This window comes from Mesoplodon bidens (assembly GCF_964165515.1).
Source record: "Mesoplodon bidens genome assembly, chromosome: 2".
NCBI classification, from domain to species: domain Eukaryota; kingdom Metazoa; phylum Chordata; class Mammalia; order Artiodactyla; family Ziphiidae; genus Mesoplodon; species Mesoplodon bidens.
Window position 1 is genome coordinate 15,275,520 of NC_138177.1, and position 15,771 is coordinate 15,291,290.

A 15,771-nucleotide genomic window follows, 5' to 3' on the forward strand; every position below is an offset into this window, starting at 1 on the left:
GAGCCTCCATTACTTGGCAGCCCATTCTAAAAAAGGCCAACAATGGAGAGAGAATGAAGTGGAGTGTGCAGGACCTCCGTATCTACATAAAAGAGATTAGAGGCGACAGCGGTCCATTTTACAGCTCAATCATATTGTGTTAGCATGCGCTTATCCGAGCGCGGACGAAATTGAAAGAGAAATAAAAAAGAGTCAGGCAGATAGGAACCAGAAAAGCGAGGCATGAGCAATTTCCAAGGATATAAAAGGATGCTAATGGTGGGGCCCTGTCATTCTTAAAAAGGGCTATTAGGGCACCATCATCTGTTCTGGTGCCCTTATGCTCCTTCAACTAAAGTCAAGCATTTTCTAAAGCCCTTGTGATCTTTTTGCTTCTAGAGATAAAGTATGGTCATGTTTCAGAACAACACACTTTTCCATTTATGTGATTTATTAAAGTAAGTCAACTAATTCTATTTACTGATAAAAAAAAACCCCCACTCCCTATGTATTCTTCTTCAATATTTTCTTTTGTTGAATTTGTCACTTTTTTATGTAGCAAAAGCAAGTATACAAAAGTATCTTCCCAGGAGTGCAGAAAGGCTACTGCTCTGATCTTATACGCTAAACTTAATTTTTAAAAAGTGTGTGTGTGTGTGTGTGTGTGTGTATGAGTGTGTGATTCCACAAACTGAGAGCAGCATAGAGAGAGCAAAGGCTTGGATCTTAGTATATTTTAAAAAAAGATTTCACTTTAGTTTTAACAGAAGCATTAAAAAAAAGTGCACAATTTTGAAGTGAAGATTAAGACAGGTGAAATTTCTGTTCTGATTTGGCTTTAATTCCAGCTCTGACCCCAGTTATGAGGACTAGGTCATGGTATCAAAAACACATGTTTACATTTATCAAGGCAGAAATGAGACGTTCATCTTTATATTCTCTTTGGCTTTACCCCCTCCCCATCCCATGCTCCATGTTGCTGCCGTGCCCAGGCTCCCTGAACCCGGGTATATAGGCCAGCACGCTGGTATCACAGCATCTTTTACTTCTACCTCCGAACACTGCATGGCACACTTACTGTTATGAAATGTAAAGGCATTTCAGTGAATTCGTGTTTTGCTAATCCCTCTCTGAAAAGCCAAGATACTCCTTGCAATCATTTAAAACACCCTCCGGGTATCACGAAAACCAGAGCTGTGAATCATCATTGCACAGTAACCTCCTCTGGCATTTGCTGGGGAGAGAGAATAACGTCAGCCCCTACCAATTCTAAGCCTCGGCTTAAGACTGAACACATAATCGTATAGCAATTGTTTCCACCACTGGAATGCTGTTACTCATAGTTATTTAAAGTTACTGTCTTCACAAAGGTCACCAGAGCCCCTTTACTGTGACAAGTTCCTCTGTAAGCTGACGTTTCTACTTAGATACACAACTGGACCCACAAATTTATCACTGACTTTTCCTTACCAGAGAGCAGCAGACAGAGTTGTTGACTTTTCTTGATCGTTATTATGGAATGTCTGTACGATAACAAAATATGGGCTTAACAAATTTCTTAATTCAGGGAGAACTTGAGCAGAATTCTCTGAAATAATGGGCGGTTTGGAGTCAGAGTGACACAGCCTTTTATGCTCTTACTATCAATAACACTACCATTTTTATTTTGAAATAATTCTTTCAAATGTAGTCAACTGGGGGACTAAACTATCCTGATTCTACTCCAGGAAGCAATGTTGAATGTGGGCTTTGAAGGCTCTGGATACATTTGTGAACTCGTGCAAGTGTTTTTACCTCTCTCTGCCCCAGATCTCCCTATCTTTGAATTAAGGATAATAATATCTGATTCCTGGGTTAGAACAGTGGGTCTCAACCCGGGAAGAGGGGCATGATTTTGCCCCCCAAGAGGACATCTGGCAATGTGTGAAGACATTTTTGTTTGTTACAACTCAAGGATGCTAATAGGTAGAAACCAAGGATGCTGCTAAATAACCTACAAGGAACAGGACAGGCCCCATAACAAAAGATTATCTGGTTCCAAACATCAATTGCGTCAAGACTGAGAAACCCTGGGTTAGAAGAATGCTATTTTATATCTCTGAGTATGTACGTCTGTGTACGTGTGTGTGTGGATAAATGTAAATGATATAATATATATTGATTATTTTTAAAAGTATCTGTGGACACTTCAACAAATCTTAGTTTTGTTTCTTTCTAAAACCCTTCATAACACTTTCCTTCCAAAAAAGTTTTCATACACTGTTTAGGCAAATTCTGGTTGTTTCCACTGCTACAACTTCCAATGTCTTACCATCTTTCAGCATATTCTATTTCTATTTTTTTTGCTTTTTCTAAAAACCTTATAGATATGATCACAATCCAAATGCAAATCAGCTATCCACACAATCAAATTCTCATCTTTCTTTTAGATGTAGTGACCCTTGTGGAGGTATCTTCTAAAGAATACACTCCAGCTCACCTATTTAACTAGTTTTGACTTAATTTGGGGTGCTTTATTAGCAAACAGTGTAAGACAAAGTAGCTGGTATAATACAGAGTGATGTTTAAATTAGTTTACAATTTGCTTGGCCTCATCTAGAACTGCAGTGAACAAAGCCATTCAGAAATGTCAGCTGTGTTCCCAAGCACTGTAACAAATTGTCGCCTGAACGCTGCACACCTAATGACTTCAAATTAGCTTCACTGCGATATCGCCTGACAGTTCGTTACGACTGTTAGCAACATAGCTGGCGTATCATGACCAATAAATTGGTTTCAGTGTGGGCTGGGAAAGGGACTTCCATCAATTTGATTAAAGAAATTACTGTAGCATTCAAAGCATAAAGACAAACTAGTTTAAGGAGACAGAAATAAGTTCACTGTACCAAAGAAACACGGCTCATTGTCCAAAAATTTGTTTGTAAACTAGTTGAAGATCAAAGCTCAAACAAACAATAATTCAAGCAGACTACTAAAATTCTTAAACCTTGTGATCAGGTATATGTTCACTGATCTAAGGACAGGTCTGGAGAGAAAAATAATTGGATACGTTAAAATACTACTTTTGGGACTTCCCTGGGGGCGCAGTGGATAAGACTCTGTACTCCCAATGCAGGGGGCCCGGGTTCGATCTCTGGTCAGGGAACTAGATCCCACATGCATGCTGCAACTAAGAGTTCGCATGCCACAACTAAGGAGCCTGCCTGCCATAACTAAGACCCAGCGCAATCAAATAAATAAATAAATAAATATTAAAAAAAAAAACCCTGAAATACTACTTTTAAGTCACCATGTGAGAATATTTACAATGTCAATTTAACATTTATTTTCATAATTTATGTATAAATTCATGGTAAATATCTAATTGTAAACCAAAGCAATATGCAAATATGAAAAACAATTCAGTATAAATCGCCACTATGAACAACAAAATAAGTGATTTTTAAAAGGAAAAAAGGTATCTAGACTACTCCTGACAAAAACTTTTTTTTATTACGATATTATAGCTTTATTTAGGGTTTAGGAAGCTAAGATAGAGTAAGTTCAGGAAGTTGTCCCATTGGCAGGCCAGGCAGGACTTATACCCAGGCTGTCTGCCTTAAAGCCCCCTATTCATAAACATTTATTTAAAGTGAAAAGAAAAAAAAGAAGTATTTCCTTAGGAGAAAACTCGGACTTTTTAAGAGAATAAAGAAATATTTTAACAAGTTATATTCTCTTTATCTTAGGTTGGCAATAGTACCTTCATATGCGAAAAAATAATTAACAAGCATTCAAGATGGTACAGTTATAAAAAAGGCATATGATTCTATTAGGACCAAGAAAGCACTAAATTAAGTATGACAAAAACAAATGTAAAGGTTTAAAAAAATCCTAATGAACGGGAATTCCCTGATGGTGCAGTGGTTGAGACTCTGTGCTTTCACTGTCGATGGTTCGGGTTCAATCCCTGGTTGGGGAACTAAGTTCTCACAAGCCGTGCAGTGTGGCCAAGAACAATAAATTAATTTAAAAAATACAAATAAAAAGTAAATTAAAATAAATAAATATAAATTAAAAATCCTAATGAGAAAATTGTGAATTTGCCTAAATCAACATATAAAGCCTAGGGAATTAATTGCAAACTTTTTTCATTTCAGAAAAGGTACCTGGAATATGCTTCGCCCATCCAATGATAACCACCAATTCTCGATCGGCCAAGTCGCACAGTGTAGTGAGGGCTTTGATGTCACTGTCGGGAACAGTAGGGTCAGGCATGGCATAGATCTTCTCCGGTTCAGCCACCAATAAATGTGAGACAATCTTGTTATCTGCAGAATCAGACCAGAGCACTACAAGATCACTAGTAGCTTCATCCCTCTTTCGCACGTTCTAAACTAGGTGGTGTTTTGAGCAAAAACAAAAACAAAACAAAAAAACCCCACAAACACCTATAATCAACCCCAAATATTCCATTTACGGTTCAACATATATATATTAAACAGTGTTCTGGAAAACCCATAGCAGTTGTAATAGTTCTTTGTTTCTTCTTGGCTTTACCTGCCTTTGCTGGAATGAAGCATCTGTCCTGTAATGAAATTTTTTATAGCAAACAGATAAGAGAAGTTAGAGGCTTTCTGGGTCTGCTCTTTGATTCTTAAGTGGGATCTGGGGAAGCAGATTAAATAGCATACAACAGCTTTAAAATAAATATCCACATAAACCATTGAAATATAGAACATAATGCAGGAGGCAAAGAACTCCTACTGCCCATAGACATAATGGGCATGGAAGTCATTAACTGTCCTAATTCCTTTAAAGAAGAGCAAAGGTCAGAGCCCTGCTGCCGGGGTGAATTACTGACTGTATAACTCTGTCTCTGTGGGATGCATTCAATACGAACGACGTGCCTTTCTCCCCCTCCCCACACACCCGGCCCATCTTCCAAATATAGCCAATGTCAGTTTCCAGAAAAATACTCCAACTTAAATGTGACTGTATTTCCTCTTTGGAGCGTCTAATACTTTAATCCTCTATTTTCATCTGTTGTCTTTAGTTCATTCTCTGGTTCAGATTTATCTGTCTGAAATTTGTGATATATGTTTTTAAAATCCTTCATAAAATAAACACTAGAGACAAATGGAAAGCATCACATCAAATGTGTTTTATTGCTCAGGGCCATGTGAGAGTTTATGGAAGGGGTTATAAAGCCTTGCTAACAGAATGATTTTTCTTGTTGGCCCCACTTTCAATTTCTACATGTAGCTTTAGATTTGATGCTTTCTTCTAAGTGAGGAAATACAAATAGGTAAGAATAAACTCAGAGATTTCAATGTCTGTGTCCTATTACTCTAGAAAACTAGGGTATTAAATGGGATCTTTGTGAGCCAAGTCAAAGGTTCCTCTACATTTACTAGACCCTTTGCCTTTCCCTATATATTTTTAACTTTTTTAACACAAAATGAAAAGACTTCATATACCTTAGAATTGAAAACATATTTCTTTTTTTGTCTGCTGTAACAACATAACAAGGATACTTATCCAAGCTACAATTTGTAATTTTTCTGATAGAGTTTAAAATTTTTACTACTATGACTGCCACATGAATTCTGTTCACTTCAAATGATCAACAGATAACCATTCAATGGCAGTAATATTCAATTATTATCAAATTAAAAATACAGATTTGGGAGGAAGTATTCCCAAATATCGTATTTTCTAGAAATTAAAATCAAATATTCTTTTTTTTTTAATTTGTAGGATCTGAAGAGAATGACATTTGTTCTCATATATGCTATCGAAACAACACCCTGTTTTTTAGCTACGCTTGGAAAAGTTTCCACTTTCATTGCTCTGACAATGCAGCAAAACCTGTCAGCAACTACTAGATCCTCAGGATTAGAAGAAAATGCAGTAATAAAGGGTACAAAAATGTAATGGAAGGAAATCGTGATTCGAGTTCTTTTAGTACAGGGAAAATGCAACCTGTTTTACCCAAGCCACTGGATACTTGACTGGAGGGGGTCAGAGAAATTTGGTGGAAGCTTAGAAATTCCTATCATTCAGAAAATGGAATAGCCGGCAGCACTGTTTCTAGGTGAATCTTATTTAATGTTTCCCTAATTAGAATCAATAGAACCCAATTTTCATTCTTGGGCTTTTGTAGTATACAAACAAATCAGTCAGGCTCCAGAAATCTCCCCCAGCCACTTTCTGAGCAAAGCCCATGCCTGGTCTCTTGACATTTATCTGACAGGATCTGAAAATTAAGTTTTATAAATGTTTGTTACCAAAATACACTAATTGGATAGACTAAGGAAAATGAACACAGAGGCCTTAAGATAATGAGTAATGATTTATTAGGAGTCCTCTTTTATCTCAGACAAATGGAGCTCACTGAAATTGCTGTAATCTTCTTAAAGGTACTTGACAAGCCTCTTCCCAATTTCTCAGGTTTACGCCAAAAACCATAGATGTTTCTTAATCCATCCTGTGGACTTACGAATGGGCTGGGGCTCATTTTTCTCTCGGTAGAGGATATCATCAATGGTGTCAGTCGACTTCGTATAAAATGAATGAGAAATGGCCAGTCTGGATATTAGTGAATCCAGGAAAACGAAACCTCTAATGAAATTAAGCATTAGTGTTTATTGCATTTTATTGTATTATCAGAAAGTTTTTTTATTCTAATGTGCAAAATCTGCTTAATGCAGTCCTAGATTGTATTTGCGGAATGCCAAACAGCTTATGCAGGCTGAGGAGAAGATGCCAGATTGGACAATTGAAGGTATAATCAACATAATGTTTTTTGGAAAGGCAAAAGGAAACCATGCCATATGTTCACTTAAGCTTTAATTTTATGTAAAACTGGTTGTTTTTCCTTTGACATAGCTAAAATGTCCTTTCATTTACAGTTCAGGGTCTGTTTTATGTATTTAACAGACGCCCATATGCTCACACGGATGATGCATAGCAGCGACCCCTCCTGGAGAACCTGAATGAGAAGAAGACACTTTTTCTCTTCCCTAGAAAGCAGATCAAAAATTACCCGTGTCTTTTCTAGAACTGCTATAGCTGCAACTTCCTCTGGTGAGGGCTGGTTTTGTCTTCTGAGACAGAGACGGCTAAATGTGAGAATTGTTTCCACCAAAACACTTTCGGTGTCTCGTATAAACTCTATGCATAAACATCCTAAAATGTTAGCTCTTTTGCACTACAGCCATGAACTGATTTTTCAGAAACTGGCACACAGTTCACTGCCTCAATCTATATTCTAGCTCTTTTTAGCTAGTGACAAAGAGAATGGGGCTTGCATTTTAGCTACGTACCTACCATTGTTTCAAATTGCAGCCGGGCATTATCAAACCATGGGCTTTTAAAAAACGATTCATAATGCCCATAAGGGCATCTGAAATGGAACCACCAACCTATGCTTGTTATCAGTAGGGCCCATTCTTGTTTTAATCTATTGCTAGCTAGTGTGTTAACCTTCTAGAGCTCTAAATTAATGAGGCTCCTAATGTATTTTCATTGGGAGGTTGAACAAACTCATTTAGCTAGTGAAAACTACAAAAATCACTTTCTTGTGAAATCTGAAACTAACAGCTCCAATGAACTAATGATCATGGTACGATCCATTTTATGTACCTCTGAAAATAAAGATAACCCGTAAATGTAAAATTCGCACTATATAAGCTATGCCTTGGTATGCTTGTGCTTCCACAAAATGACTAGGTGAAAAAAAGGTAGAGGGGGAGAAAACCATAGGACAAAAAGATAATTAGCTGAGTTGCTGTTGCTCTTCAAAGGTAATCCTTGGGAATAAAGCCACCTCTCCCCACCCCCGCCAACAAAGAGAAGTCTCGTTGGAGTCAGTAGGAATGGGCATGCCAAAACTGATGTACCTAGAGCCAGCTGGGAGGATGTCATGTGCTGGAAAGTCAGACATGTCTGCTGTACTTACATGGCTTTTTGGCTGGCTGCACCAACTGAGGGTTCAGGTACGGGCTGTTCTCCGCATCTATTCTGCGCTTGTACTTCTGCCGACCTCCACGTACTCTGTCAAGACGCACTCCTGTGGGGAAAGACAGGCACTTCCTTACTGTTGAGGTAACTATCTTTGAGACCAATCAAATACATAGAGAGTATCATCCAAGGGTGCTAGGTAAACAGAGAGTAGATTGCAGAAGGGTCCAGGGGAAGTAGAGGAACGTAAAAAAGTGACGGCTAAACCAACACTGGCACAGGTTGGAAACTAAACCTGTCAGAGATGACCAAGCTGAAAGACATTTATGCAAGGCCATCAGAGTCACCTACATACCAAAGGAAAGGCACCTTTCCTTGAGAATTAATACAAAGAGACTGGAATTTGGGGCTAACACAGTTTCTCAAATTAAAGACATTGGCAATGTGTATCCCCTTCATCAGTCACCCCTGAAAGCTCAATGTGTGGGCTTGAGTAGATAGATCAGTAGACCCAGAGCTGTTCAATCCACGCCCGTCTATCAGAGGACTCCACATGGACCTGTGGAACTGAATTGAGTTGAAAACCCCTACATGTTGTAGACAGCTGGAACCCCACTACACAAGATGAGATGCAAGGATCGTTCCAGGTTCTAAGTCAACATGTCTCAGAAGGAGCATGTTCTTTACATTTTGGCACACGTTTGTATTTTCCTTCAAATGAGAGAAAACAGAGCAGGTTTGGACTGAACGCAGGTTAGAAGGAGGAGATTCCTGAATTCAGGAGGCTAGGATGGCAAAGGAGGGATTTGTTAGGAGGGCAGAGATGAAGCATGAAGCTAGAAAGTAGGCCAAAGTAGACTGGCGTTTAGTAATACTTTTTCCCCATGAGTGATGGACTGGGTCAAGATTCAGGGAGGTATTGCTGGTAGTGGATCTGTAACATTAAGGAAAGGGGCAAAAGGGAAAGAAAGGGATTAAAAAGAAAGAAATGTTTCATTTACACGGGCAGTGGGGAGGGGGGGAGGGGCGCTTGTTAACAACGTGGTTTCCAGTCTGTAATTGTAAAGTTTAGGATAGAAACATATAAATCTTTATCAAATAAAGAGAAGATTACATGGGAGTAAGAGAGAGGTGAGAGATTCGCTTTGTGGTCTTAGATTGTACCTTAATTGATAAGACAGTATTAACATTATCCATTCATAAATTCACAACCAAGTAATTCATTGTATGTATTTTGTTATTTCTCAAACTGTCCAGAAGATAGATTTGGTTTAACAGTATCCTCAGTATTGTTAATTTACTGAAGGCCCTCTCAGAGCCTTTAACATGCAACTAACTCTCAAATAAAACTCTCAGATGGAGATACAGCCTATGCAATGTTTTGCAAACCAATTTAACCAAGGATCCTGTTTTTGGAACATTTGTTAATATCATGTGGAACATGTGAGTTGTGGTGTAACTGAATTATATGAAACAGTTTGGGAAAGGCTGATATATTTCTATGTGAATCCTGAAGGTGAATATATATACTCATATGTTAAAGGTGCTTATCAATCCATGAGCTAAAGAAAAGCATAACTTTTCATATTACCTTAATACTGCTACTTTAAGAGTTGATTTCCTTTTAGTGATACACACAAACATACACTTGGTTCTAGATAAACCCTGAAATGTCAAACTGAAACATCAGAGCAGAGTTTTAAGTGATATCACGAGACAACTTCAAGAGCAAGTAAGTAGGTTTAGACAAACAAATATCAAAAACAAAGAGCTTAGGTACAGTCTCTACGTATTCAATGAAAATAGAATGCTTGTGAGTCATGAAGAAACATTTCTTGACTGCTGTTTTTAGAGCAATTTTGTGCCTAGGGTTCCATTCCTTCGTTTATCTAATTTCTAATGTTCTATTTTTATTGTGTCTATATTTAATTTACTAAAGTTTAACACCTTCCCCCTTTCCCCCCCTTTAGTCATGTTTTGTCTTTTTTCGTTTCTTTCTTTCTCCAAGATATTTTTCCAGTTTATATAATGTGGTCACATTTTGTCTGTTCATCTGAGATCCATTCAAATTTGTTTCATTATAAGAATTTTAAATTTTTCATTATAAGAGTTTAGAAAATTAAAACCATATATAACTAAAAGTGGTGCCATAACACGTTTGGCATCCAGCTCCAATGCAATGTAAACATTAATGTGATATGATCAGAGGTGTGAAGAGAAGGCAGGATGAAACAGAGAGAGAGAGAGAAAGACAATGACAGACGAAGGCTAAAAAAAGGAGGAAACATTTAAAAACAACTCTGAAATTGTTAGAACCAAGAAAGCCTGACATACACACACTACTATATATAAAACAGATAATCAACAAGGACCTACTGTACAGCACAGGGAACTCTACTCAGTACTCTGTAATGACCTATATGAGACAAGAATCTAAAAAAGAGTGGATATATGTATATGCATAACTGATTTACTTTGCTGTACAGCAGAACTAATTCAACACTGTAAATCAACTATACTCCAATAAAAATTTTAAAAATTAAAAAAAAATAAAAGAACCAAAAAAGCTCACAGAATGCATCTCGATTAGGTTTGTAGACTCCAAACTTTGCTTTTGGTGTCTGTCAAGGCATGAGTTCACCATGAACAATATAGCCTCACGTGCTCAGATACTGAACAATACACTATGTATTTTCCAACACAGGAGTCAGAGCTGGTGAGTTTCTGACAATGGATTTCGTCCATCCTGAAGGCCTATGGAAGAGGATCATGGCTGAAAGACTGGATTCAAGGTCTTGGCTGGAAACAATTCCGACACAGTTATATCACACTAAAGCCACCAATCAGCTTAGCCAACTGGTCCAAGTTTATAGGAGAAGTGCAACACTGAAAACTAGTTACTAAACATCATGAAGAAAAAAATACATATACTTGATTGACAGAATTTTTATTATGCATTATGGGATATGCTTTGTATTTGTAGGAATAGATCCTTTAAGTATTGTGAAATAATTTTACTACTGTGCATTGCCTTTCAACTTTGAACAATGAATTACTGAAATATTCATATTATTTTTACGTGCTCCTCCAAAATCTAAAGGAGCGTTCTCACTCTTATGTTCATTCTCGCTTTCTCTTTCTCCTTTTCCCTCTTTTTCTTGCTTTCTTCCCTCCCTCTCACCTCCTTTCAGTGTGTGGATAGATAAAACTACTATCTATCCATCCATCCATCCATACCATCTACATATTTATCCAGTTTCTAAATATTCAAGTACTTTTTTACAAAAGCCATGATTTAACACTTTCTTACTTCCTAAAATAAAGATCAGTTGGACAAAGCATTCTTTTATGATTTATAACTTTATGTATATGGTATTCAGTAGATGACTGTAAAGGGAAAAAATAGATATTAATACTACATAATTAATAATTAATACAATTATGTAGCGAAAGTTGATGGGCAGTCAATATACAGAAAAATTGTTCCTGCCAAGTTTAGATAACAATTAATGGTAAAAATTTCTAGAGTCGATATATTTTAAAAGATCATAATAACTTTTATGTGAAAGTTTTACTCCCATTTTAGGGGGTTAAAAGTAGGCAAAAATCAACAGTTTCAAGTAAAAAATATTTATACTGCTTTTAACCTCTTTTCAAAATCTGGAAAATCTTCTTTTTATGCATCTTCTAGAGACATGATGATGATGATAATGATTTAGTTTAGCTGACTTCATACTCAGTGAAATGTTTGAACTCAAATCCTAGTAACACACCTGCAACTACTTCTACATCATACTAAAATTATTCATCAATTTATTCAGTTCTGTTGGAGAAAAAACATAGTCAGTAAAACCAGTTTTGTTTTCCCCCAAGGACAACCATATAACACGGAAATACACAAGTGACATAGGTTTCAAAGTTAAATCAGCCCAAACTATGTGTTCAAACATGTGGACCCAGCTTCTTTATTTGTGCATCTTTGAAAATAAACAGATTTATTCATCTGAGTCATAATGATATATGCACTGAAACTTTAATAATGTTATTTTAAAGGGTCTGATAAAACAATACTATACAGATATCATTAAGAAGTCTATTTTCACATATATATGTTACTATGTATAAAACAGATAACTAATGAGAACCTACTCTATAGCACAGGGAACTCTACTTGGTGCTCTGTGGTGACCTAAATGGGAAGGAAATCCAAAAAAGAGGGGATGTATGTATATGTATGGCTGATTCACTTTGCTGTACAGCAGAAACTGACACAGCAGTGTAAAGCAACTATATGCCAATAAATAAATTAGTCTATTTTCAGTATATTTCTAGTTTTAAAGTTTTTCCAGAAAAATGTTTCCAACTGTAATAATATAATTTATTCCTAAATATTATATGAAGAACATGGAAAAAAATAAAGCATAGTTTGCAAATCAGAATGGTTTCTTTCTGGCTCTTTCATTAACAAGCTCCGTAAATTTTGTTGAGTTCCTTAACCTGGTTGCTTTTCCAAATATAAGATGGATGTTAAGACAATAACCTCCCTGGTGTTTTGCTGTAATGATCCAATTATATTAATATAAGGTACTAATAATATATTTGGATATTATACTAATGTACTAATATATTTGGATATTATACAAATGCATCATTAAATATCTTATAAACCTTAAAATCCCAAGGAAATTGCCATTATATCATTATTTTGTTGAAATATTGCTATATTATTTATTGAAATATATTTTGCATTGTGATCATTTATTGAAAATCTACCCCCATGGAGTGTCACAGTCTACCCTGCCTCAATTCTGTAGGTAAACAGATTTGAGGTATGACTAAATGGTAAGATAATACAAAGGATAAAACCCAAATAATGACACTATTTGATGTCTAAGTGATTACAGAAATATTTGGTATCCCATTCTATTTGCTGTTCGCCCCTGTCACTAATAATATCATTTAGAGTTTATTTTAGAACAGATACAGAAGCTAACCCAAAGTCTATCAAAAAGAAAAATGTTATCTCTGAGTTTAGCTAGAAACACACAATACAAAGTTAAGTAGAGAATTGATAATTATCCAATTAACCTAATACATTTCATTTAAAAGTCTCTACTTTCAGCAGAAACAAACAAGCAAAAAAAAAACAACAGTATTTACGATCAGAACCTGGAAAATCCAGATTTGCCATAAACAAACATCAATCTAATCCAAATATTTCCACTTACAATGGCAAAGCCTGTCTCTCTACATCTTTACAATCTTAAATACAAACAATTTCTGTTTGGACTCCACTTGTAAATCATTTCTGAAAAAGTTTAAAAAGATGATTTCTCCCAGTAAATAAGATACCCACAATGTTCAATGTTTGACAGGATTTGAAGTTAATTAAGGCAACTGGATTTTCTATTCATGTGGAGACTGCCATTACCCCTTTCATTTTTTAAATAAAAAATTTTAATAGTTTACATTACCTACCAAACAGAACGTTTCACATTGCTTTTTCTGTCAAATACTGCATGTGCCTACATTGCCACAAGGGAATCACAAATCTCATAAGTTGTCAGAATTTACAAAATTGAGGAAGCAGGAATAGGGCAAGAAGGAAAAAAACAAAACAAAAAAACCCGCTATGAGGCACATAAATGCCAAAAGAAATAAAACAGTTCAGCACAAGGCCTTCTTAGGTCAGCTAATTTTAAGTCTACATTTTATGCCCAAATGCAAATTTTTACAGTATATATAGTCCAAAGACAGAAGTATTTCTCACTTCTTTTTTTTTTTTTTTTTTTTTTTTGCGGTACACGGGCCTCTCACTGTTGTGGCCTCTCCCGTTGCGGAGCACAGGCTCCGGACGCGCAGGCTCAGCGGCCATGGCTCACGGGCCCAGCCGCTCCGCGGCATGTGGGATCTTCCCGGACCGGGGCACGAACCCGCGTCCCCTGCATCGGCAGGTGGACTCTCAACCACTGCGTCACCAGGGAAGCCCTATTTTTCACATTTTTAATAGCATAAAGTCATTTCATAGGATAATAAAAGATCTCCCCTTCAGAGAATTACACAAGGCTGTCCTAGTCTACTTTGCTAAATTAAAGACAAGGCTTTTTATAATATTGTTCTTAAACAAAGCTTTGCTCAAAACGTTAATTACATAGACCCCTGGAACACTTAAGAAAGATGCAAATAGTCATATTAAAGTATTGATAATTTTTTAAAAGATAGTGAAATAATATTTTAAAAGATGAGTGACTTTAATGACTACTAAATAAATAGTTAGATTATTGAAATGTTATCCAACACGACTTGTACTTCAGGATGAGGAGCAGCCTGGGAAAGTAAAGCTTATGACGCAAGAAGGTGAAGCGGGCGGGAACCTTCTCCTCCACGATGTCTCTGCTACTGCGGCTCCCTCTGCTGCGGAAGGGAATCCGGCTCTTTCCGTTCAGGAAAAGAGGTACCTAGAAGCGCCCTTGAATTTGCCTGAGATTTCTGTGAGGGAACCATCATAAACAGAGGGTGGAGAAAATCCCTTTGAGGGGCTGTAGGAAAGGAAGCAAAGGCAGATCAGCAGTATCAAGACACAGTGGCGAGAATTTTAGTGGCAACCCATGATGGGGTTCTTCCTTGTAACAGCATCCTTACAGAGAGTACCAGTTTGACCTAGAGTATGTGTGCATATTTATAGGTACCCCAGTAAATGGATGAGTGAAAATTATTTGTACATTGACGCATATACTCTAGGGAGAGTCTAACCATATTAAATTCTGGAGGATCATGAGAGACAATAAAACACACCAAGCCCTAGTTATCTTCTCTTACTATTATTGCCCTTTCTCAAAATAGACAGTGATACTATTCAACATGGCTACATGATTTTGTTCCTTTCTTCCTATCTCAGCAAACGTTTGACTCCTGATATCTGCATCTCCTTAACAAGCAATGTCTTCATTGATAATGGAATGACTTAATCTCTGTATGAAGTGTCTTGGAATCAACCAAAACACCCACTAGTTATTGAGAGCTTCTTCTATTCCAGGCAATGGGTTACTTGTTTTACGTACATGAACACATTTAATACTTAAAGCAATCCCATGAAGCAGGTGCTATTATTATCCCATTTTACAAATGAGAAAACTGGAACTGGGAAGAGGGTGAGCCAGGAGTGGCAGCTGGGGACCATGGCTGCCGAGCCCACGTTCTCAGGGGACCACGGCTGCTGAGCCCACGTTCTCAGAGGACCACAGCTGCAGAGCCCACATTCTCAGGGGACCACGGCTGCAGAGCCCACATTCTCGGGGGACCACAGCTACAGAGCCCACGTTCTCGGGGGACCACGGCTGCAGAGCCCACGTTCTCGGGGGACCACGGCTGCAGAGCCCACGTTCTCAGGGGACCACGGCTTCAGAGCCCACGTTCTCAGGGGACCACGGCTGCAGAGCCCACATTCTCAGGGGACCATGGCTGCAGAGCCCATGTTCTCAAGCCCTATGTTTATACTGCTTCTCTGTCATCAAATTCTATTTTTGGAAAAGAGCATGTGGTATATACTCCAAAAGCAGAAGCACGGGCAGATAAAACGCAATTACTGTGGTAAACAATACTCGCACCCTGATAGGGGGTGCATGTAAAGAGCAAGGCAGAATGATGCACTAGCAGGAGGAGAGAGGAATACTTTTACTCCACTGAAGGGCTAGGCATTTTGCATCTATGACTCCATAAAGCGTCTCCACTTAGCAGAAGTTTATAGCTATGAGACTGTGGGTAAACCAAAAACGATAAAAAGATTCAGTCAGTCTGCTTTTCTCTTGAGGCAGCGACCCAGAGATATTCATTTCCTCGCTCCCTGTT

At 37.5% G+C, this 15,771-nt stretch overlaps 1 protein-coding gene across 3 annotated transcripts in view; it reads right to left on the bottom strand.

Moving 5' to 3' along the window:
* ESRRG (estrogen related receptor gamma) overlaps window positions 1-15,771 on the bottom strand; it is a gene marked incomplete at both ends in the record, with an annotated part of 217,045 nt that overhangs the window by 53,479 nt on the left and 147,795 nt on the right. For 2 of the 3 annotated variants that reach the window (XM_081225320.1, XM_081225321.1), the window contains 2 exons: window positions 4,128-4,289; window positions 7,922-8,032. In XM_081225320.1, the coding sequence (XP_081081446.1) occupies window positions 4,128-4,289; window positions 7,922-8,032 (273 nt within the window). Of the gene's footprint in view, window positions 1-4,127; window positions 4,311-7,921; window positions 8,033-15,771 lie in introns of all 3 variants that reach the window. The other variant, XM_081225319.1, reaches the window with a different exon arrangement.